We start from the raw sequence: 26,282 nt of genomic DNA, 5'->3' as shown, positions 1-26,282 counted from the left end.
TTCTTGCTGAAATTGCAGCAAATGGCCTGTAATTAAAATTAGAATATTTTAATGTATTTTAGACAAAGTATTCTCAACCTTTTATATATCAAGAAAAACATTGGTCCATATACCATCCACTGCAAAGGTTACTGTATATCTATTTCAAGTCTGAAGATCGCTCCTTTACTACTGCCCTCTGTTTCCTGTTGCTGTCACTTATTGCTTTTATTCCATGGATCTCAACTTTGCTTACAAACCTGTTATGTAACACTTTATCCAATACCTTTGAAAGTCCACATAAACCACGTCAACCACATTACCCTCATCAGCCATCCATGTTACTACATCAAACAATTCAATCAACTTAGCTCAGCACAATTGCTGGATTTCCTTTATTAAATCACCTTTGTCCAAGTAATAGTTAACTATGTCCTGGATTATCATTCCTAAAGGAATGATTATAGCCAATATCTCCATAATTTCCAGATTTACTCCTCTCAGCATTCTCAGATGCACCTGATCTGACCCTGGTGACTTATCAACTTCACGTACAGCCAGCCTTTCTAATACCTCTTCTTTAGCAATTTTTAACCCATCCAGTATCTCAATTACCTCCTCCTCACTCTGACATCAGCAAAATCTTCTTCGTGGGTGAAGGCAAATGCAAAATTTTCATTTAGTACCTCGGACTCCATGCAGAAATGCCTTTTTTGGTCCTATTATATAGGTATTGATGACTTTCAGATTCCCCTTTAAGCGAATTCTCATCTCTTATATTCTTTATTTGCTTCTCTAGTTTCCTTTTTCACTTTCCATGTGAACTTGCCATGATCAGCCTGGTTCCCACTTTGTATTATCAGTAGGTCTCAAATGGGCGGGATGGCGCCTTGGACGATCTTGCAGGCCATTAGAGCTTGTGGTCGGGTACAGGGCACTGGCACTCTGTCAGCACCTGGGCACCTTGGCACTACCAGCCTGGCACCTTAGCAATGCCATCCAGGCACTCTGGCAGTTACAACCTGGCATTGCCCAGGTGTCTGGTTGGCACTGACATGGTGACAGGGACACTTCCAGGGTGCCAGGTTGGCAATGTCAAAGTAGCCGGGTTGGCACTGCCAAGGGTCAGGCCTGGAGGGTCATGGCCATGAAAGGATGGGCGAGGGAGTATTGAGGGGGTGCAGAAATGTTGGGAGGGTAAAGGGGGGGGTTCTGAAACTGGGGGTCCTGAAAGGAAGGGTGTAGAAATTGGGGCATCCTTTCAAAATGGTGCCCCAATTTCTGAGGAGCCAGTCCTGCTGGCGAACTCAGCTCCCCAGCGCAGGAAAATTTTCTAAGCATGGCCTCTACAGGGAGAAACTCCCAGAGGCCCCAAAAAACCCGGCTAAGTGCTGTTGAATAGTGGTGTCAATTTCGACACTGCAGCCATCGAGAAACACCCCGGCAAACACGCTCGAAGCCAAACTTTGAAACTTTCCGGTGAATTGTGCCCATGGGTTACATTTGACGTCCGGTTCAGAATCAGGTTAAACTTCCATATTCATTGATTAGAGTTCATGTAATTTCAAAAACTGTCTACAGAATCCATGGACCACTTCGTCAGCAGATTCAAAGCCTATTTACTGTGATTTTGCAAACACAGATCTAGCAGACAGCATTGTAGAGTTGGCGATCATTTCCACCCCCATGGAAGGATTTGAGAAAGGTCTGCTAGACAAGACCAAAGCACATAGCATCAAAGAGCTACTCAAGGATGGATGTAAATATGAAGCGATCCTCACATGTTGGCAAAGCTCACAAGTCCTAAGTACAACCCCAATTGTCAAAGCACTCACTAGAAAATCCAAAAGAAATGCCCAGCATTTTACCAATTCTGCAAGACATGTGGCAGGGAGGACCTTCGGCAGTGGCAGTGGACTAGAGCAGAAGCTGATGCAACTGCAAAAAGCTATGCGCTGATCCAAACAGACCATACACAATGGTATACAAGCAATAATGGCCATCTGGTCTCGCATCAAGAACATATACATAAGGTGATTTTTTAAAAAAATCCTTTAATAAGATGAAGGTGCTGCTGGCTAGGCCAGCACTTTTATTGCCTTCCCTAATTGTCCTCGAGAAGATGGTGGTGAACTGCCTTCTTGAACCACTGCAGTCCATGTGGTGTCGGTCCACCCTCTGTGCTTTTTGGGAGGGAGTTCCATGATTTTGACAAACAGGAAAAATGATGATGTGCACAACAATATCAAGAACAGTGAACGCATGCTTCATACCATTAATCTTATGGAAAACATCCAATATGAATGCCAACATTCAAATTATCTGTCCTGAGAAAGTTGGTAACTTCTCATGATTGGCCAATTTTGCACAGGGGCAAGTGCCAACATGCTTCCTTTGTGAATTCTGAAAGACATGGATCCACAGGCCTGGAAGACCATAGTGAAACCTACTGCTGTGAAACTTTCAGGGTTCAATGGCTCACTGATACCATGTGCAGGATCCATAGTACCTGGGCCCACTTCCCCGCTCTATCCCTTAATCCCACCTAACCTGTACATCTTTGGACACAAAGGGGCAATATTATGGCCAATCCATGTAACCTGTACATCTTTGGAGGAAACCAGAGCACCCGAAGGAAACCCACACAGACACAGGGAGAAAGTGCAAACTCCACACAGACAGTAACCTAAGGCTGGAATTGACACCAGGTGTTTGGGCTGTGGGGCAGCAGTGCTAACCACTGTGCCACCGTGCTATCCATCAATTGATCCATCACCTAAGTGGAGCATTTGCATACAAGACAAATGAACATTGAACTAGGCATAATGGAAAAAGGTGAGGGGCGCAATTCTCCGAGCCCCGCGCCGGGCCAGAGAATCGTCGTAAATGCGCCTCGCTGCCCCAACGCAGCACGCTATTCTCCGAGGTGCGGAGACTTGACGCCATTTGCGGCGCCGTGTTTGGCACGGCGCCGGTCACGGGCCGCTGTCTGCGGCCGGGCCGACGATTCTTCGGGTTGGATGGGCCAAGCGGCCGCGCAGAAACGCAGAGTCCCACCGCCGCCGTTCACCCCTGGTCGCTACCGGTGGGAACTCTGCGTGAAGGGTCGGGAGTGGCCTGTGGGGTGGGGAAAAGCGCTCCAACACCAGGGGGGCGGGGGGGGACCTTCGATGGGTTCTGGCCAACGACCGGGGCTTACCGATCTGTGGGCCGGCCTCTTCCCCCGCTCCCGGGCCTACTTTGTTCCGCTTCTGGCCCCAGAACTCCTGCGCCATGTTGCATCGGTGCCGGAGCGTTGAAGAAGTCCCCCGCACATGCGCGGGTTGGAGCGGTGCTACTGCGCATGCGCGGGTTGGCGCGGCACCCATTTGCCGCCGGGAAGGGAGGCTGGAGCGGCGTAAACCGCCCCCCTATGGGGGCCAGAATCGGTTGTTCCTGCGCCCGTTTCGCGCTGTCGTGAAACGCAACGGCGTTCATGACAGCGCGAACACTGAGTCTCCATTTTGGAGAATCGTGCCCAAGATATTTATTAGTACAAGAGCACACAGATAGGTGCAACTCAATCATATGTGTCGTACAGAAGGACAGATCATTTCGAGTATGCCACAATCTACGATGTTTAAACAGAGCTTTAAAAAGTTGTCCTTACAAAAATACCAGCATTAGAAGAGTTAATTACGAGATTTATAGGTGCAAAACTTGATGCAAAACATGGCTACTGGTCAGTACATCTGGCAGAGAAGTCCCAAGAATGTAACTCATTTTGTAGCCCAGTCAGACAATATTGTTTTCACGACACCCTTTCAGGCTACCTCCTAGCTGAGTCCTATTTCAAGCTCACATGTAACGCTTTGAAGACACTGGGTTGGATTCTTCGCCGGCGGGATGCTCCATTTTGCCAGCAGCCTGGGGATTTCCAGGCAGCGTGGGGTTGCCCCTCAGTGGGAAACCCCATTGACCAGCCGGAGTATCGGAGCATCGCGTCGGCAGGGTGAAACGGAAATGTGGCACGGCGTGGCGGAGCCTCCAGCCCACTGTACCAGGATTCTTCTGTACCATAGATGATACAGCTGTTATGGGAAGAACAAAGGAAGAACATGATCATAAACATGTCACATCAGTGAAGGGGAATCCTAAATGTGGGGAGAGGCTCTTTAAGTATATTTAAATGTATTACATTACATCATCGCTGAGGGGTGGAGAAAATCAGTGAATGAGATCTCTTAGCCATGGAGCTGGATTCTCCGCAACCCCACGCCGAAATCGCGTTTGGCGCGGGCGCAGAGAATCGACCTTCCTGCGAGAATCGGGCCTGGCGCCGCGAATCACGATGCGATACTGGGGGGCCATTGGCAGAGGCCCTCTCATTGATACTCCGATAGGGTGTAGGTGTTGACCTTGGGTAGGGTGCTCTTTCCAAGAGCCGGTGCAGACTCGATGGGCCGAATGGCCTCCTTCTGCTCTGTAAATTCTATGGTAATCTCTCCCATACCACTTGATGCCTTTCGGGTCTAGAAATCTATCTATCTATTTCTTTCTGAAGTACATTGTGACTTAGCTGCCACAACCTTATGTGGTATAGAATTCCCCCCTCTTAGTGAAGAAATTTCTCCTCAACAGAGTCCTAAATTACCTACCCTGCATCCTGAATCTGTGACCCCTTGTTCAAGAACATCATCCATGCATTCAGTCTGTCCAGCCCTGTCAGAATTTTAAGCATTTTATATTACATTTCCTCTCATTCTTCTAAATTCCAGTGAATACAGTTTTAGGCGACCCAATCTCTCCTCATATGACAATTCTGTCACCCCAGGAATCAGTCGGGTGAACCTTATAACTGCCTTCCACTCTGAAAAAGACCCATTTATTCCTACTCTCTTTTTCCTGTCTGCTAATCGATTCCCAATCCACTGCACCACAGAGAGATCAAAGTTGGTTGCATAAGTTATTGTTGAGCTGCCTGCAGTATCCTTCTGCCTCCAATCCTCCAACTGATCTCTGCAATGGCTGCACCAGGCTAGCCAGAGGTGGTGGCAAGGCGACAGCTTCACTAATCCTCAAATCTCTTCAGTTTATCAAGTTATCCATACTTCACAGTCATGCTGCGATTGCCTTCAGGCCCCCTTAAGCCATGACCTTCAAAATCCTAGTTCAAACCAAGGAGTGGCCAGGATGCTATTCCCAATATAGAATTGAGAAATAACAAATAATCAATCTCACCACTTGGCATCAAAAATTTGTTCCTGGTTAAATTCAAAATATTTTCACGAATGCCATTATTCTTTATGCACCCTCCAGTTACCTATTTATAGATTTGATCCCTTGCACGCTACTTAACAATTTACACAGTGGGCTATTGAAGGCAGTAATGTAGCCCATGATTCATTTCTTTAGAATTTCCTCAAACAATGGTGTGTCCACCTAGATACAAGAATAGCAATGTGGAGAAAATGGTTTTGCTTTCTTTTTATTTAAATCGATTCTGGGGGTGGTACAGGCGAGCGGGGATCGTGTGAACGGTTCACTCGGTACAGTTTGAGCATCCCTTATTTGAAGTGCTTGGGGCTGAGAGTGTGCCAGCTTCCAGAACTTGTCGAATTTTGGAATACCTGTGTAGGTATAGTTGTGAAACATGCATAGCTAGTGGATCTGGGGTGAACACCATATTATTTTTTACTAGAAACATGGGCCCGGATTCTCCAAAATCGTGGCAAAGTGTTGACACCGGCATAAACACCGGAGTGTCAACGGGCCTCTTGGCCCAGCGATTCTGCAATTACAGGGGGCCAGCAGGCGCTGTAATGCTTCAGGCAGTTATGGCTGCGGATACAGGCCCCAGCACTTCCGGCCGGGGGTCGGCGCATGCGCGCGGCGGACGTTTTCGCGCCGGCCCCTGCACAACATGGTGGAGCCCTACAGTGGCCTGGAAAAAGATAGGTCCCCCTCTCGCGGAATGCACGCAAACGCCGATTGGTTGCCCCCGATCGTAGGCCTGGCCATCATGGCGGCCCCCACTAGGACGGCCTCCGCAGCCGCGACGCCAAGCTCCCGCCGGGTGAAACCATATGGGAACCATGCCGGCGGGACTCGCGGACCTCGGCCAGTCGACCGCAGAGAATCAACGCGCCGCATCGACCGAGCGCGCGACTGACACCGATTCTCCGGTTGCCGGAGAGTCGCGTCTCGCCGTCGGACCCGATCAAGGGCACTCTCCACCCCCGCCGATCGCAATTTTTGGAGCTCGAAAATAAATGCGGATTTCAGAGCTTTTTCGAATTTCAAAATTTTGAATAAGGGTTGCTTAACCTGTATTTATTGTCCCGCCCTGGTTGCTTTTGAGAAGGTGAGAGTGAGGTGTGGTGAAGGTGCTCCCAGAATGCTGTTAGGCACTGAGTTCTTGGATTCTAAGGAAACAATGATGAAGGAATGATGTCCAGGTCACGATGGTGTGTAATTTGGAGGGGACTCTAGAGGTGAAGATGGACCCATGTCCACATCAAGTCTGCACTGGTCAGCTGAAGCAGTGCTAGTTGCTAAAACGTATCCGTATGAAAGATGGAATTTGTATTTACATAGCACCTTTCAGAACTTGTGAACGGGTGGCTTGGTGGCACAATGGTTAGCACTGCTGCTCCATAGCACCAGGGACATGAGTTCGATTCTGGCGTTGTGTGACTGTGTGGCGTTTGCATGTTCTCCCCATGTGGGCCTCCTGTGGAGTGCTCTTTTGGAGGGTCTGTGCAGACTCGATGGGCCAAATTGCCTCTTTCCACACTGTAGGGATTCTATGGAACATCCCTTAGCGCTTGACAGCTAATTTCTGAAATCCAGTCATTATTGGAATGTAGGCAAACTCAGCAGCCCATTTGTACACAGCAAGATTCTGCAAACAGCAATGAGATAAATGACCAATTAAACTCTTTGAATAATGTTAATTGAGGGATAAATGTTGTCCGGGATAAATTCAGTGGCGCTTCTGAACCGAGCATTTTCCCAGTGTGACTTTGTCATTACTATTTCTCACACTAATGATCCAGGCAGAGTAAATAGCCCCTGGAGGAGCAGAAATGTCTGCCTCACTAAGGACTTTGAGAAGGTTTTGAGAAAATCTTCAGCGTTCAGAAATGTAAGATGGTTGCAAATAAAAGTATACCAGCAGTAGTGAAAAAATAACTGTCTTCTTTTAACACATCATGCTTTTCATAGGGTGGGTGGTTCCAGATTGAGCAGTTAGTTTTTTAACTTGCTCTCAGGATGGGGTGACACATTGGCAAAGGGATTAGCACTGCTGCCTCACAGTGCCAGGACCCTGGATTCAATTCCGGACTTGGATGACTGTCTGTGGAGTTTGCACTTTCTCCCTGTGTCTGCGTGGGTTTCCTCTGGGAGCTCCGGTTCCTCCCACAGTCCAAATAAAATGTGCAGGTTCGGTGGATTGGCCATGCTAAATCGCCCCTTAGTTTTCAGGGATGTGTAGGTATTGAGGTTGCAGTAAAACGGTGGCAGTCTGGTTAGCGTGCACTTTCAGAGAGTCGGTGCAGACACGATGGGCTGAATGGGTTCTACGATTCTATGATGTGGGTGATGATGGTAAAACTATATTCATTGCCCATTGGTAGAAGTGTAGGAACCTCTTTAGCTCACTCGGCTAGACAGCTGGTTTCTAATACTATTAGCTTATTGTCACAAGTAGGCTTCAATGAAGTTACTGTGAATAACCCCTAGTCGCCACATTCCGGCTCTTGTTCGGGAAGGCCGGTACGGGAATTGAACCCACGCTGCTGGTCTTGTTCTGCATTACAAGCCAGTTGTTTAGCCCACTGTGCTAAACCAGCCCCTGGTTTGTGGTGCAGAGCAGGCCCAGCAGCACGGGTTCAGTTCCTGGACCGACTGAGGTATTCATGAAAGCCCCACCCTCTCAGGTGATCCTCAGGTTAAATCACCGCAAGTCAACTCTCCCCCTCAAAGGAGAAAGCAGCCTATGGTCATCTGGGGCTATGGCGACTTTACCTTACCTTAATGAACCAAAGGACACCAATTTAAGGTGAAGAATCAGTTCCGACATGAGGAAAAACATCATTAAGCAATGAATGGTTGTGGTCTGGAATACACTATCTGAGATTATATTTGTGGCAGGTACAAGCAGGGTTTTCAAAAGAATGCTGGAAAAGGATCTGTAGAGAACATTTGTAGTTATAGGGAAAGTGTGGGATAATGGGACCAGCCTCTTGCATGGGCCAAATAGCTTCCTTATGTGCTGTAACCATTCCATGGTTCTATGGTTTTTTTTTAGCTTCTGTAAATGAATTTATGAACCCATGTTTAGATCTTCCACAGACACTTTACGTTCAACCATGTTACAGAGAGACTAACATCCTTTCTGAGCTGAAGTTCAAATGTTGAAAGAAATTTTAGGGCTACACCAGGGCATGTGGGTTCATTTAGGTGTAAATAGAAATTGGGCAGGGAAATACACTCAGCGGTTAGGGCCCAATGTTAAGAATTGAAAATGGGGCATACTCCTTACTTTTGCGAAATAGCAATTTGTCTTGAAACCATTTTTCATGATTTTCTTCCATTCACTCACTGTCGCAGAGTGATTCAATATGCCCATAGAGGAGCAGAAAAATCTGCAATACTGAAGATTTTGAGAAGGTTTAGAAAAAAGCTCTCAGAATTCAGAAATTTGAGAGAGTTGCAAATAAAGGTGCGCAAATAATAATGCAGAGATCGTTCTCTCTTTTTAGCACATAGCCTCATCTTTTCAGCTGCTATGTTCGAATTTACTCTCAGGGTGTGAGCGATGATGCTAAAGCTGCATTTAATGCCCACCTCTGGTTGCATTGGGGAGGTAATGGTGTGTCTCTATGAAATTAGCTGCCATTGTGGTGACGGTACTCCACAATGGTGTTCGGGTGGAAATTCCAGAATACTGAGCTAATGGCAATGACAGAACACAATATATGTTCATCCAGGATGATTTATGCTTTGAAAGAGATTGAAGATGACAGCGATCCCATTCAATTGTTAATCTTGTCCTTCTTAGAGGTAGAGATTACAGGGGGGTAGGGAGTAATCAGGCAAATTGCTTAGTTCAGAAAGTCACTCATAATACATATAGGGTAGGTTAGCTCAGTTGGCTAGATTACTGGTATGTAGGTTGAGAATAACACCAACTGTGTGGGTTTGATTCCTATTTTCGCTGAGATAGATTTAGCACCGACTCCTTGCTCTTGCCCCTGAGAGTGAAAGGCAATGACAAACCACGACTGACAATAACTACCTGGAAAATGGCTCAGGGTGAAGCAACAGCAGCCAATAAACTGCCTTAAGCAGGGCACACACAAATGAATATATGATCAATACAAATAGTATTTGGGAGCACAGAACTTGAGTACTGCGGAAAAAAAATATTTTGTCAAAGTTTTTCAGCTTGCACTGATCAGGACAATCACAATAATATTTTCATGATTGTCCTGGTGATTGCAAACTAAAAAGCTTCAACAAAATGCCACTTTTCAGCAGCACTCAAATTATCAATAATCCATATTGATCTTAGTGTAACCCAAACAAGCTATATTTTGTATCAAAGGTGATCCTGGCCTATTCAAAAGTGCAACCCTTCTGTCAAATAACATTTGTTTTATAATTTTCGCTTACAGACAGTGTTGAAGATGAATTGGAAATGGCTACCGTCTGCCATCGCCCCGAGGGGCTGGAGCAGCTTGAGGCGCAAACTAAATTCACAAAGAAAGAACTTCAAATCCTTTATAGGGGTTTTAAAAATGTAAGTATGTAAAATAAATGGAATTTAGATTTTAGAATAACATTAAAAGCTTTGAAGATTTTAAATTGTATAAGTTGAATTTTGAATGACATGTTTGCCAGTGCGAGATTGGATGATTTAGGCAAGGGATTTTCTTCTTGGTCCTCATAGCAGGGCCCTGGAATGAGACAGTGGGAACACCATGGCAGTTGTGCTTCCTTTGATGCTGAATCGTCTTCGTACTAATGCCATTTTTTCTGCCATTGTTGTCTTTTCAGCACGTTCAGCAATATTAAAAGGTTTCAGGGAGTGGAATAAGCTGGGCTGGAGGTTTTCTTGGGGCTGTTGCCCCTCCATGACTGTAACTTTTCCTGAAGTGTGGTGAAATTCTCGGGAAATTCTAGGCCCAGGCTTTCTGTGACTGGCAGGTATCCAGTGGCCTCTGCTGGAATATGTACATCTATGTGTTGGATTAATAAGGCAAATAGAAGGTTGGCATTTATTGCAATGGGGATGGAATATAAAAGTAGAAAGGTTTTACTGTAGCTGCACGGGGTATTGGTGAAACCATGTCTGGAGTACTGTGTAATATTTTGCTCTTTTTATTTGAAAAAGGAAATAATTGCATTGGATGCACTTCAGTGAATGTTCACCCAATTCATTCCTGGGGCTTATTTTATGAGGAAATGTTGAAAAGGTTGGGCGTATACCCATTGCCGTTCAGAAGAATGAGAGGTGATCTTATTGAAACATATAAGATCCTGAGGGGACGTGATGGGGTGACTAGAACTAGGGGACATAGTTTAAGAATAAAAGGTCTCATTTTTAAGATGGAGATGAAAATAAATGTTTTTTCTCAGAGGATCGTTAGTCTGTGGAATTCTTTTCCCCAAGAATTGTGAGGGCTGTGTCATTGAAAAGTTGTCAGACAGATTCTTGATGGACAAGGGAGCCAAGATTATGGGGGGAAGACAGTGACGTGGAATGGAGACCACAGCCAGATCAGCCATGATCTTATCGAATGGCGGAGCAGAATTGAAGGGCCAAATGGCCTACTCCTGCTCCTAAAGCAGGGGTGGGGATCCCTCGGCTGGGGGCCAGATTTGACTGGTTGAAATTTTTTATCAGGCCTGCAGGGACATTTCCAAATCTGTCCTGCCCCTTACATACGCCTCAGGGGCTGGTTTAGCACAGTGGGCTAAACAGCTGGCTTGTAATACAGAACAAGGCAGCAGCGCAGGTTCAATTCCTGTGCCGGCCTCCCCGAACAGGTGGCGGAGTGTGGCGACTAGGGGCTTTTCACAGTAACTTCATTGAAGCCTACTTGGGACAATAAGTGATTATTATTGTTATTATTACATGATGCACTCTGTGGTATGTCTAAAGGACAGGTTGGCTGACTACCAAGATACACACAAACAAGAGCTTTATTGGAAAAGTGTTTACTCCACAGGCTATTAGGATAGATTGCCCGTTTGACTGTGCAAATGGGCCGATGACACCATCAATACATCACCTGATCGGACTCTTAAGGTGACCTTGTTCAAACTAGGAATAAATATGAATACACAGCACTGTACTCCCCCTTTACATTAGAGGTTGCCTCAATGAAACACATTCTGTTAACAATCAAGATTTACAATATGAGCAATCAATGCACAACAGTCAATGAGTTAGACGGTTAGGAGGACGTTGACTTCTGTGTGGTTGTTGACGAACCTCAGGTATCAGCTTTTTTATGTTGACTGCAACCTCTGGTGCTTTTGGTTTGGTTTGGAAGTCGTCCCTGGTTGTCTCAACCAAAGTTGATGTCGTGTTTGGCGCTTAACTCAACTGGGGTACAGTTGTTTATGGTATTGCCAGGTTCTCAGAATGTTTAGGTCTTCATTTGACAGAGTTTTTTGCGGTCTCTCGGGTGACTCTGTCTCTGATAAACTAGTTCTAGTTGCTAAATGTTGATCAGCATGTCTCCTCCATACACTATCATCCCGGTTTGAACAGCGTAGGAGACCAATCCTGTCCGTGCTAATACGGTGGCAGGTATCCACTTCTCACTGGTGGTATAGTCCCTTGCCAATACTTCCTGACCTTTCTGGCAAATATGGCATTTAGCCATGTTCTCATGTCGCAAAACCTGACTTTGTTGTTTCCCGTCAACAATTTCTCCTATCTTAGGTGGCTTCAGCAACACAAACGCTGTGTGTAACTGATGTTTTACCATGACTAATGCTGGAGAACTTTGCGTTGTTGAATGTGTTGTATTCCTGTATGTAATGAGGAATTGGCTTAGCCATTTATACAATGATCCTTGCTCACAAGTCACCTTCAATGAATGCTTCATTGTCTGTACAAACCTTTCAGCCAGATTATTTGCTGCAGGATGGTAAGGAGCGGACCAGATGTGTTGGCTTCCGTCCTCCTTTAGATACTTTGTGAATTCTTGTGAAATGAACTGTGGTCCATTGTGGCTAACAAGTCGATTCTGACCCAGACGCATTCATGACCATGACAGGCTTCCTGCCATGACGGGTTTTCTACCATGACAAGTTTCAGATTATACCTCATTTCCTACATGACGCATTTCCGACCATGACACGTTTATGACCATGACGCATTTCTAACCATGATGTGTTTCCAGCCATGACGCATTTTCTACCGTGAGATGTTTCAGACCATGACATGTTTCCAACCAAGACACATTTCCGACCTTAACGCAAGGGCATCGCGGTAGCATTGTGGATAGCACAATTGCTTCACAGCTCCAGGGTCCCAGGTTCGATTCCGTCTTGGGTCACTGTCTGTGCGGAGTCTGCACATCCTCTCCGTGTGTGTGTGGGTTTCCTCCGGGTGCTCCGGTTTCCTCCCACAGCTGAAAGATGTGCAGGTTATGTGGATTGGCCATGATAAATTGCCTTTCGTGTCCAAAATTGCCCTTAGCGTTGGGTGGGGTTACTGGGTTATGGGGATAGGGTGGAGGTGTGGACCTTAGGTAGCGTGCTCTTTCCAAGAGCCGGTGCAGACTCGATGGGCCGAATGGCCTTCTTCTGCAGTGTAAATTCTATGGAAATATCCAACCATGACATGTTTCCGACCATAACGTGTTTTCCACCATGCTGCATTTCTGTCCACGATACCTTTACAGCTATGATGCATTTCTCACCATGCCATGTTTCTGACCCCGTGTGGGCAGCACGGTGGCGCAGTGGGTTAGCCCTGATGCCTCACGACGCCAAAGTCCCAGGTTCACTTCCGGCTCTGGGTCACTGTCCGTGTGGAGTTTGCACATTCTCCCCGTGTTTGCGTGGTTTCGCTCCCACAACCGAAAGATGTGCAGGCTAGGTGGATTGGCCACACTAAATTGCGCACCTTTCGGCTGTGGGGGCGAAACCCACGCAAACACAGGGAGAATGTGCAAACTCCACGCGGACAGTGACCCAGAGGCAGGATCGAACCTGGGACCTCGGTGCCGTGAGGCAGCAATGCTAACCACTGCACCACCGTGCTGCCCCTCCACAAATTTCTGAACACCACACGTTTCTGACTTCGACACGATTCCGACCAATTTCGATCATGTCGCATTTCTGACCATGACAATTTCTGACCCCGACACGTTTCTGACCCCGATGCATTTCCAAATATGTCACATTTCTGACCTTGATGCGTTTCCGACCGTGGCGTGTTTCCAACTATCTCACCTTTACAACCATGACACATTTCCAACCATGAATCGTTTTTGACCATGAAATATTTCCAACCATGACGCATTTTCTACCATGACAAGTTTCAGACAATAACTCTTATCCGTCCATGATGCATTTCTGGCCATGTCACGCATCCGACCATGATACATTACCGAGCACTACACATTAATGACCTTGTCGCATTTTTGATCTTGATGCGTTTCTGTGCTTGACATGTTACCTCACATGGCACCTTTCTGACCATGTCACATTTCCAACTATGACCTGTTTTTAACCATGCGCATTTCTGACCATGGCGTGTTTCCAGTCATGATGCGTTTTTTAACCATGACAAGTTTCAGATTATAACACGTTTCCGACCATGATGCATTTTTGACCATGATACGTGTCCGACCATGCGCATTTCTGACCCTGGCACTTTTACAACCATGACTTGTTTTCCACCATGACGCATTTCAAACCATGACGTGTTTCTGACCATGACGCGTTTATGAATATGTTGCATTTCCAAACTTGACACGTTTCCGACCATGACGCGTTTCCGAATATGTTGTATTTCCAATCTTGACACGTTTCCGACCTTGACGCGTTTCCAACTCTGTCACCTTTCTGACCTTAACACGTTTCCGACTATGAAACATTTTTGACCATGACACATTATGAACCATGACGTGTTTCCGACCATGACGTGTTTTCTATCATGACATGTTCCCGAACATAGCACTTTTCTAGCCATGATGCGTTTTGTATCATAATGCGTTTTCTACCATTACACGTTTCAGACACCGCGTGTTTCCGATCCCTACTTGTTTCCGACTCCAACACGTTTCCGGCAATTACGTGTTTCCTAACTCAACACTATTCCGACCAAGAAAAATTCTGAGCACGAGGGATTTCCAACCATTTCACGTTTTAGACCACGATGTATTTCCGACCATGACTCGTTTTCCACCATGACACATTTCTGACCATGACGTGCTTCTGACCAAGATGCATTTCCCAACATGTTGCATTTCTGACCATGACACACAAAATGTTTCCGGCCATGACGCGATTTCTACCATGACGCGATTTCTACCATGACTCGTTTCAGACTACAATCCGTTTCCGCTCATGATGCATTTCTGACCATGACTCATTTCCGACCATGACATGTTTTTTCAAATTCACTTATGGGGCATACGCATTGCAGGCTATGCCTGCATTTATTGCCCATCCCTAATCACCCTTGAGGGGGCAGTTAAAACCACATTGCTGTGGGTCTAGAATCATTCAGACCAGGTAAAGATGGCAGATTTATTTCCCTAAAGGACATCAGTGAACCAGATGGGTTTATATAACAATTGACAATGGTTTCATGATCATGATTAGACTTTTAATTCCAGATTTTTATTTAATACAGATTTCACCATCTGCACTGGTGGGATTTGAACCTGAGTCCTCAGACAATTGCTCTGTGTCTCTGGTTTACTAGTCCAGTGATAATACCACTACGTCTCCGCTTCCCCGACCATGACATGTTTCCGACCGTGTCGCGTTTCTGACCTTGATTCGTTTTTGACCGTGATGCAATTCCGACCGCGACGTGTTTCCCGCCGTGATATGTTTTCTACCATTGCACTTTTTCTACCATGACATGTTTCAGACTTTAACTCGTTTCCAACCATGAAGCATTTCTGACCATGACACATGTCCGACCATGTCGCATTTTTGATCTTGACATATTTCCGAGCTTGAAGCGTTTCCACACATGTCGCCTTTTTGATCATGATGCATTTCCGACCATGATGTGTTTCCGGCCATGGTGGATTTTCTACCATGGTGCATTTCCTTACCAATACAATTTTCAGACTATCACATGTTTCCGACCATGACACATTTCTGCCCATGACACGTGTCCAACCTTGACACCTTTCCGACCATGATGCGTGTTCTACCATGATAAATTTCAGACCATGACTCGTTTCCGACTATGACATGTTTCCGACCATGACGCATCTCCTACCATGACGCGTTTCTGACCATGAAGCGCTTTCCACCATGATGCATTTCTGATGATGAGGCGTTACCAACCATGTCGCAATCCCCACCTCGATGCATTTCCACTCATCATGCCTTTCAGATCATGATGCATTTCCAACTACGACCCGTTTTGTACCATGACACATTTCTGAACATGAAATGTTTCCGAACATGACGCATTTCTGGCCATGACGAGTTTTCTACCATTACGCATTTTCTAACAAGATACATTTCAGACCATGACACGTTTCTGATCTCAACATGATTCCGATCAAAGCGCATTCTGAACATGAGGCATTTCGACCATCTGACGTTTTAGACCTTGATGCATTTCCAACCATGATGCATTTCCACCATGACGCATTTCTGACCATGATGTATTTTCAACCATGATGCATATCTCACCATGAAATGTTTCTGTCCCTGATGCATTTCCAACGATGACACCTTTCTAATTATGTTGTCTTTCAGACCAGGATACATTTCCAAACATGACCCACTTTCGACCATGAGGCATTTCTGACCATGATGCAGTTCCAGTTATGATGCTTTTCTGGCCATGACGTGTTTTTTACCATGATGCATATTCTACCATGACATGCGTCAGAACCCGATGTGTTTCTGACCCCGATGCATTTCCGACCTTTACACAATTCCAAACAAGGTGCATTCTGAGCATGCAGCATTTTCAACTATTTCACGTTTTAGACCACAACGTGTTTCCGACCATGACACGTTTAAGACCATGACGTATTTCCGAACATGACTTGTTTCTGGCCATGGTGTATTTTGTAACTTGACATGTTTTCTACCACAATGCGTTTCAGACACTGATATGTTTCTGACCCCGACGACTTTCCGACCAAAACGCATTTCCGACCTTGGCACGATTTCAAAGAAGACGCATTATGAGCATGCGCCATTTTCAACAATTTCACATTTGAGAACAGACGTGTTTCCAACCATGATGCGTTTTCCACCATGATGGGGTTCTGACCATGACGTATTTCAGATCATGACGTGTTTCCAACCATGTCACTTTTCCGACCATGACCTGTTTCCGGCCATGATGCGTTTTCTACCATAATAAGTTTCCGACCATGATGAATTTCTGATCTTGACACGTTTCCAGCATGACAAGTTTCCGACTGACATTTTCCCACCATGTTGCATTTCCAACCTTGACGTGTTTCCGAACTTGACGTGTTTCCAACTATGTCGCCTTTCCTACCGTGATACATTTCTGACCATGGCCCGTTTTTGATTCTGATACATTTTCGACTATGATGTGATTCCGGCCATTATGTGTTTTCTACTATGACGGGTTTCAGACAATGACATGTTACCGACCATGACATGTTTCTGACCACAATGCACTTCCAATCATGACGCATTTCCAACCAGGACATGTTTCCGATCATGGCGCTTTTTCCACCATGATGCATTTCTGACCATGATGCGTTTCTGGCCATGATGCGTTTTGTACCATAACGTATTTTCTACCATGATGGATTTCAGACCACGATGTGTTTCCGACTCTGACACTTTTCTGACCACAGTGCATTTCTGACCTTGACACGATTGTGACCAAGACGCATTCTGAGTTTGCAGCATTTTTGACAATTTCATATTTCTGACAATGATGTGTTTCCCACCATGACCTGTTTAAACCATGACGCGTTTCTGAACGTGACTTGATTCTGGGCATGATGCGTTTTGAACTATGACACGCTTTCTACCATGACAAGTTTCAGACAACGACGTGTTTCCAATCCCAATGCATTTCCGACCACGACGTGTTTCCGACCATGACGCATTTTCCACCATGACACATTTCTGACCATGGCACATTTCTGACCATGATGCATTTCGAACCATATCACCTTTCTGACGATGCCCTGTTTCCGGCCATGACACATTATCTACTTTGATGCATTTTTTACCATAACAAGTTTCCGACTATGATGCGAAATGCATGACCCGTTTTGGATCATGACGCATTTCTAACTATGACGTGCTTCCGGACATGGTGTTTTTTCTACCATGGCGTGTTGTCTACCATAATGAGTTTCAGACCATGACACATTATTAACCATGACACATTTCCGACCATGACACATTATTGACCTTTGACGCGTTTCCGACCATGAAACATTTCCGACCATGACACTTTTTCTACCATGAACCGTTTTCTACAATGACCAGTTTCAAACAATGACGTTTTATCTACCTTGATACGTTTCCGACCACAACACATTTCAGACCTCAACACGATTCTGACCAAGACAGATTCTGTGCATGAGGCATTTTTGACCATTTCACATTTTAGACCACAACTCGCTTCCAACCATGACGCGTTTCTGAACATGTCACGTTCCTTACTATGATGTATTTTAGATCATGAAGCATTTCTGACCCCAACGCTTTTCTTAACATGTTGCATTCTGACCTTGATGCCATTCCGACCTTGACGCGTTTCCAACCATGTCACCTCCCGACCATGGTACATTTCTAACTTTGACCCGTTTTTGACCATGACACATTTCCAAACATGACATGTTTTCGGCCAAGGCATGTTTTCCACCATGAACCGTTTTCTACCATGACAAGTTTCAAACAATAACATGTATCCGTCCTTGATGAATTCCCCACCTAGACATGTTTCCGACCTTGACGCATTTCCAACCGTGCCGCCTTTCTGACCATGACACATTTCCGAACATAACTATTTTTGACCATGATGCATTTCCGACATGATCTGTTTCTGCCCATGACCTGTTTCCATCTATGATATGTATTCTACCATGATGCATTTTCTACCATGAACCGTTTCCGACAATGGCACATTTTCAACCATGACACATTTTCCACGATGGCGCATTTCTGACCATGATGAGTTTCCTACCATAATTCATTTCCACCGTGAGGCATTTCTGACCATGACACATTTTCAACCATGATGTGTTTCTCACCATGACATGTTTCCGACCATGACACATTTCCGACAATGACGTATTTTCGACTGTGAGGCTTTTCCGACTATGAGGCGTTTCTGACCACGTCGCGTTTGTGGCCATGACCCGTTTCCTACCATGACGTGTTTTCTTCCATAATGTGTTTCAGACCATGACACATTTCAGAACATGACGCGCTTCCACCCATTACACGTTTTCCACGATGACACGTTTCCCACTATAACATGCTTTTCACAAAGAGCATTTCTTTTTTTTTAACAAACAATTTTATTGAGGTAGTTTTTGGCATTGTAAACAGTTACAGATAACAGAAATGTGCAAACATCAATATAAAACCAATACTTCAATCAAACCATACAGCACCTGCCCGCTTCTCTCCCCTAGGCACTACCTGCCTATTTATCCCTCCTACTCTACTCTAATCTCCCCCCTCTTCCTCTCCCCCCCCCCCCCCCCCCCCCCCCCCCCCGCTGACATTCACTCTCCCGCAAAGAAGTCGATGAATGGTTCCCACCTTCGGGCGAACCCCAGTACAGATCCCCTCAAGGCGAATTTAATTTTTTCCATACCCAGAAAACTTGACATGTCCGAAAGCCATAGTTCGGTTTTCTCCCCCTGGACTCCCGAGTCTTCCAAAATCCCGAAAATTGCCACCCCTGGACTCAGCATCACCCTTGTTTTCAGCACCCGGGACTTTACCCCCGCAAATCCCTCCCAGTACCCTCTAAGCTTAGGACATGCCCAAAACATGTGAACATGGTTCGCTGGTCCTCCCGCGCATCTAGCGCACTTGTCCTCTACCCCAAAGAATTTGCTCATCCTAGCTACCGTCATGTAGGCCCGGTGAATGACCTTAAGTTGAATCAGGCCGAGCCTGGCACATGTTGCGGTTGAGTTTACCCCACTTAGAGCTTCCGCCCACAGCCCGTCCTCCATCTCCCCGCCAAACACCTCCTCCCATTTGAGTTTCAGTTCCTCCGTCTGGGACTCTTCCCCCTTCATGAGCACCTTGTAGATATCCGAGACTCTACCCTCTCCTCCTTCTCCTCTTGAGACTATTCTGTCCTGGATCCCTATTGGCGGGAGGCGTGGGAAGGATGGGACCTGTCTGCGTACAAAGTCGCGCACCTGTAAGTACCTAAAGTCATTGCCCCTTACCAGCCCAAATTTCTCCTCCAAGCCCCTCAAGCTCGCAAAGCTCCTCTCCAGGAACATATCGCCCACCCTCCCCACTGCTAACTTTTGGGTTGGTTCAATTGGCTCTGTTTTATAACCTTTGCTCTCGAGTCACCAGGTATCTTTATGATACCGCCACGAGGTTCAAGTTCGAGTAATGATCAATAACTCAATACACCGATTAGTAAGATTCAAATCAAAGCACATTTATTATACACAGTAATCGCTACTCATGCACAAATTCTACGTCTAAGCTACTTCTACAACTAACAAGCCTATACTTAACTTCGGACTGGCCCACCAGGTCAGGGGAACAAATGGCCTTTCGTTTGGGTTCTGAGTCTGCGGGATTCGAAGTTGGTACGGATCGGTAGCTAGGAGCGCCTTTCTCGTAGCGAGCGTTGACTTAAGACTTACGATCTCTTGGCGGCATCTGCACCGGTCACGGTCAAGGTTGGTTCGCGTTGCTGTGTGACCCGGTCAAGAAGAGCGATTTGAACTTGGGGTTTAACTTTTATAGTCCTCAGGGACAGTGAAAACAGCGCGAGAGGTGAGTGAGCCGGGACAGTGAAAACAGCGCGGGAGCTGAGTGAGCCGGGACAGTGAAAACAGCGCGGGAGCTGAGTGAGCCGGGACAGTGAAAACAGCGCGAGAGGTGAGAGAGCCGGGACAGTGAAAACAGCGCGAGAGGTGAGTGAGCCGGGACAGTGAAAACAGCGCAGGAGATTTAAAAAGCGCAGGAGCTGCGAGTCAGAGCGGAGATTTTAAAAGATCGCGGCCTAGTTTCGGGAGCCGTTCGGAGGAGGAGGAGCAGTCTCTGTCAGGGAGAGAACCTGAGAACATTTAAGACACTCAGAAGGTAAGAAGGTAAGTAAGTGATTTTTACTCATTTTTACTTTTATACCTTTTTCAAATTGTGTGTGTCGGGGGGGGGGAACTGAAATGACATCACAGAAAAGCTGTGACCTGAGTGGCTGGTTGGGAATCTACGCTAAATTAAAAAAAATTAAGCATTGGTAACTAATTAAACATAATTACTTAATTATAATTTAGAGGGGTATCTAAGCCAGAGATCGGAGAGTACTATATTTAGCTTTCACATTTATATTAGAAATCTAGTGCTAGGAAACAGATAGTTAACAGTAACTTTGAAAAAATTGGAAAAAAATATTTAAAACATTTTTTTAAAAAACTTTTAATATTATTCCATATAGACAACATCCACTGCCCTACCTGCATCAATCATCTTAGTGACCTCCTCGAAAAACTCAATCAAGTTAGTGAGACACGACCTCCCCTTCACAAAACCATGCTGCCTTTCACTAATACGTCCATTTGCTTCCAAATGGGAGTAGATGCTGTCTCGAAGAATTCTCTCCAGTAATTTCCCTACCACTGAAGTAAGGTTCACCGGCCTGTAGTTCCCTGGATTATCCTTGCTACCCTTCTTAAATAGAGGAACAACATTGGCTATTCTCCAGTCCTCCGGGACATCCCCTGAAGACAGTGAGGATCCAAAGATTTCTGTCAAGGCTTCAGCAATTTCCTCTCCAGCCTCCTTCAGTATTCTGGGGTAGATCCCATCAGGCCCTGGGGACTTATCTACCTTAATATTTTTTAAGACACCCAACACCTCGTCTTTTTGGATCTCAATGTGACCCAGGCTATCTACACACCCTTCTCCAGACTCAACATCTACCAATTTCTTCTCTTTGGTGAATACTGATGCAAAGTATTCATTTAGTACCTCGCCCATTTCCTCTGGCTCCACACATAGATTCCCTTGCCTATCCTTCAGTGGGCCAACCCTTTCCCTGGCTACACTCTTGATTTTTATGTACATGTAAAAAGCCTTGGGATTTTCCTTAACCCTATTTGCCAATGACTTCTAGCCCTCCTGACTCCTTGCTTAAGTTCCTTCCTGCTTGAGTGCAAATCAGGAGTTATTCAGCTCCGGCGGGTAGTTTTGCAAACAGAGAATCCTGCCCCTTGTTACAACTAGAAGAAACATGAATACATAGTACACCCTGGGCCAGCCACTGCCATGTTCTGATGCCTGAACCTCAGCCAGAGTCACCAGAGGCCTAGACTGTGAGGAGAAACCAAGGCCCAAATTCCAGGAGCAGGATCGCAGGTAAGGGACAGGGAGCTGCCGACAGCTGGTTGGCTGGTGAAGTGCGAGTAACTCGGGTCAGGGGGAAAGGGAGCAGGACATGTGGTTCCATTGGTGGCTGGCCCCTCCTCCCCCTCCCAGCTCCTTTGGTGTGCGAGGACAGTGGCTCAATATTTTCCAACTGCAGAAGAGGCCCAGCCTCCAGGCCCAGGTGCAGTCCCAGACTGGGAGTCAGCCAGAGCCTTGGGTGGCTGAGTCACTGCCTTGGGCTAGTTTGGGTATGAGACAAATTGGGAAAGGAGATGGAGAGAGAGAGAGAGAGAGTGGGAGAGAGAGAGAGATACAGACAGACAGAGTGGGAAAGGAAAGAGAGAGAATAGGAAAGGAAAGCAACCCCAAAGGTTGAGCTGACTTTCAGGAATGCTATGATTGCGTCACAGAAGCTGTGCTACCCATTAAAGCAAGTAAAACTCAGCAATTGCATTAAGAAATAGGACAGCTGAATATCCGAATTAAGTTGGTTTTTATGTGTGTGCATGGCTGGCCATTCATTTTGCCTGTGTGTGAGTGGTCCCTGAAATGAAAAATGCTCCCCACCACTGTCCTAACATCCTATTTTCCCATGATTTGGCATGGTTCGGATATCCTCCTGTGTTAAATAGCTTGTTATAATTCCCAAGAAGGTCAATGCATGATCCTTCTTTGAGTTAATTCAGAAAAATCAACTTCAGCCCACTTTAAATTTGGAGATGCCTGTGCTTTTAACTACAATGGTTATATACTTGTGCATGTGGAATCTGCAAAGGGTCTTAATCTGATCCTTAACTTCAACTCCTCACCCCTTTCTCCAACACTCTGGGGTTTATAGGTCAAAATGTTGAATATTCTAACTAATGCTCCCTATTTTGCATGAGATTTCTTCATAATAAACAGGATTGACAACAACTAATGCCATTTGGATGTAAATATGAAGTAAATGTTTTAAATTTTGGAAGATTATTTCTCTGTCGAACAGTGAGGATTTCTACTTTAAATCTTGGAATTAATTCTGTTCTCAATACTCTGATTCTTCAAAAGTCAACCTAAACTCAAATAGCAAATTCATATGAACAGTTCCCTTTGCATGGCAACATATCTTCCAACCTAAAAAAGTAGCAAAAAACTGATCAAGTCAAAAACACAAATATAACAGATAATGAAAAGGTGTCAGACTGAAAGGGCTGTGTGGGTATGGCTAATGCTTTGAGTATTTAAAAGTTCACAAAAGTGCAGGTGCCAACAATAAAATAAATAGTTGCATTATATGCCACTTTCAATGACCATCAGATATCTCAAAGTGACGTACTTTTGAAATGTAGCCACTATTGTAAAATAGGAAATAAAGTGGCACAGCAAACTCCCCACACACAGCAATGTGATAATGACCAGATATTTTGTTTTTGTGATGCTAATTAGGGGATAAATATTTGCCGGAACTCTGTGATAATATGGATATTGTATGGTAAATGAAGGGTTAACAATTTAACTAAATGCATCTAACCACCAAGAGCAGTCACGTGGATCATGTGACACCCTTGATTCGGGGAGTAGTGATTAGGTGAGATCGAGAGTAGTCACGTGTTCAGGAGATCTGTAGATAGAATTATAGCATAGTTTATTTAGCAACCATTGTATCTTAGTAAGACGCTCTAATCTAGTTAGAAGTAGTGTTAATAAATTAGCTTTGTTAATCGACATAACTTGATGTTCTTTGTTGAACACTACACATCAAAGCTACCCTTATCCAGAAAGCAAAGAACATCACATGGTACCAGGAGTCCTTGCTAAGGTAAAATAGAAAGGTTTAGCGAAAGAGAAAATAAAACCTCCGTGCAAAAAAAAACTAACAAAGCAAGAGAAAAAATTACTACCGGGCTCCGATCTCAACGACCATGTTGAAGCAAGTAACGTCGAATAACAGCCCAGTCGAAACGAGATGGAAGGTTTGCAAACGCCACGGCAATTTCGGACATCGGGTAAAGTTGATGTTAACTGGCGAAATTTCAAATAGTAGTTTGAATTAGAAATCTTTGCCTTAGACCTCAAAGCGGCCAGTGACCAGCAAAAAATAGCGCTGTGTCTAACAATGGCTGGACTGCAAGCCCTAGAAATTTTCAACTCATTCCGATTTAAGAATGAGGCTGTTAAAAAAAAAAACAGTAAAGTAATCGAAATGTTCGACAAGTATTGAAGATAAATGAAACTTTTGAAAGATATATTTTCAGGCAGAGTCCAGAAAGCAGGTGAAACACTTGTCTGCTTTATTACAGATCTCAGGCTTAAGCCTGTAATTTTTCTGCGCAATCAGATAGTCTATGGAGTTAAAAGTGAAATACTGCGTGAGATTATTGAGAAAATTTAAGTTAATGTTGGAAGACACCATTAGTATATGTAGAGCAAGCAAACTTGCTAAAAATCAGTACTCTGAAATGTTGGTCCGTGAAAGTGGCGTAAAAAGGAACAATGTGGCCGACACCATTGATGCTATGGCGCACTTGAAAAAGGAACGTGTTCCAGATGGTGGCCATTTTGCGCATGATGTCACGAGCGTCATGACATGCAAACTTTGTGGCAATGTCCACCAAGTAAAGAAATGCCCTGCGTTCGGTAAAACCTGTGCAAAGTGTCACAGACTGAATCACTTTGCTTCTCAGTGTGTACAGGAACTACATCCCAACAATTTTAGAAGATGGGTACAGTTAACAAGGGAAGAGCTGTACAGGAAATAAGCTTAAAAAAACATGACAATAAAGCGAGTAGACCTGACACTGTGCAAGATTAATTCGATTTAGGAGACTCTTTCTTTGTCGATGCAGTTGCAAGTGTAGATAAAGTTCCACAGGCAATTTCCGATGCGGACATTTTAAAACAGATCTCAATCGTTCAAGAGAATGAGGATTGGACGATTCCATTAAAAATTAGCGGAACCAATATTCAAATTAAATTGGATACCGGTGCACAAGCTATTCTCATAAATCAAACACACATGGCCAAACTACAAACAAAACCGCTAATTGACGAAAATGACTGTCAGTTGCAGGACTACAATGGCAATGTTATGACCACAATGGGGACCTGCTATCTAACGGTTGAGATCAAAGACAAGAAGATTCTGATCAGATTTGAAATTATAGGACCAAAGCGATCTTCATTGTTGGATGTTCAGGCGTGTGAGCTATTGCAACTTGTGAAGCACATTCACAGCTCAGACAGGAGCTCAGCCAATGGCAAAGACCCAATTGAAGCCATTCTGAACAAATTTCCTAATGTTTTTCATGGAATGGGAACATTGCCATTCGATTATAAAATACAGCTTAGAGCAAATGCCAGACCAGTCATTCATCCACCAAGGAGGGTACCAGCTCCCTTGAGGGAACGTTTAAAACTGGAACTTGACCGTATGCAGCAGCTGTGGATAATCAACTGACGAGGTCAGTTCTATGGTGCGCGTGAAGAAAGCAAATGGCGACCTAATCATCTGCATCGATCCTAAGGATCTAAACCAAAATATTAAGAGGGAACACTGGCCAATTCCCAAACGTGAAGAAATCATGAGTGAGATGTCAGGTGCCAAAATCTTCACAAAACTAGACGCATCCAGAGGCGCATCAAGTTGGTCAGACATGACCTCCCCTTAATGAAACCATGATGACTGTCCTTGATTAATCGCTGCCACTCCAAATGCAGATTAACTCTGTCTCTCAAAATTGCTTCTAATAGTTTCCCCACCACTGAGTTAGACTGGCTAGCCTATAGTTTCCTAAGTTTATCCCTTCCTCCCTTCTTGAACGATGGTACCACATTGGCTATCCTCCAGTCCTCTGGCACCTCTCCTGTGGCTAGGAAGGAATTGAAAATTATTGCGTACTATTTCCTCCCTTGCTTCACTCAACAGCCTGGGAAGGAGATAGGGAAGGATGGTTAATTAGAGTGGGTAATTTAGAATCAAACCAGGTGCCGAAACATTCAAACATTTTTGCCATCAGGGCCAAATGATCCCGCTTGTGTTGACTGACTGCATGGCGTTGGGATCTTATATGAAGTAGCCAATTAGGAGGCCACCTCCTTGGTCACAGTCTGATTAAGGCGAGCAGGTTTCCAAGGTGGCAGGCCCAAACAAGGGTCTTATGTTCTGCACAGCTGGCAGACCCACTGGGAGACTTGGGCACTTTTGACGCAGTTGGGGACCCCAAGAATGGAGGCACTCTCGAAGAATTAAAATATTAAAAATGGCCACAGTTACCTGGCTATCATTTTGAAGGGGAAACCCAATGACATGATTGCTTGTAGCCATGGCTGTGACCTTCTCCTCCCAGTGGCTCCAGGATGGGGAAATTAAGAGGGGGCTGGCCGGCCAGCCATTTTGTTGCTTCCTCCATGTACTTGTCGAGTGCCGGCCTCAGCGGATAGCTCATCTTACACCTGGAAAAATCTGGTGTTGAGAGGAGCTTGCCCCCGATTACTCCTTAACTGGCCTAATAGTCGCTGCTCGGCAGGTGTCCACTGTCACA

General features: G+C 45.1%; 1 protein-coding gene across 3 annotated transcripts in view; it reads left to right on the top strand.

Moving 5' to 3' along the window:
* kcnip4a (potassium voltage-gated channel interacting protein 4a) overlaps positions 1–26,282 on the top strand; it is a 969,743-nt gene that overhangs the window by 795,307 nt on the left and 148,154 nt on the right. For all 3 annotated transcript variants that reach the window (XM_072496485.1, XM_072496484.1, XM_072496483.1), the window contains exon 2: positions 9,642–9,766. In XM_072496485.1, the coding sequence (XP_072352586.1) occupies positions 9,642–9,766 (125 nt within the window). The remainder of the gene's footprint in view (positions 1–9,641; positions 9,767–26,282) is intronic.

The sequence above is a fragment of the Scyliorhinus torazame genome, chromosome 3, assembly GCF_047496885.1.
Source record: "Scyliorhinus torazame isolate Kashiwa2021f chromosome 3, sScyTor2.1, whole genome shotgun sequence".
Classification (NCBI taxonomy): Eukaryota; Metazoa; Chordata; class Chondrichthyes; order Carcharhiniformes; family Scyliorhinidae; genus Scyliorhinus; species Scyliorhinus torazame.
This window is presented reverse-complemented; position numbering and strand designations above follow the sequence as displayed.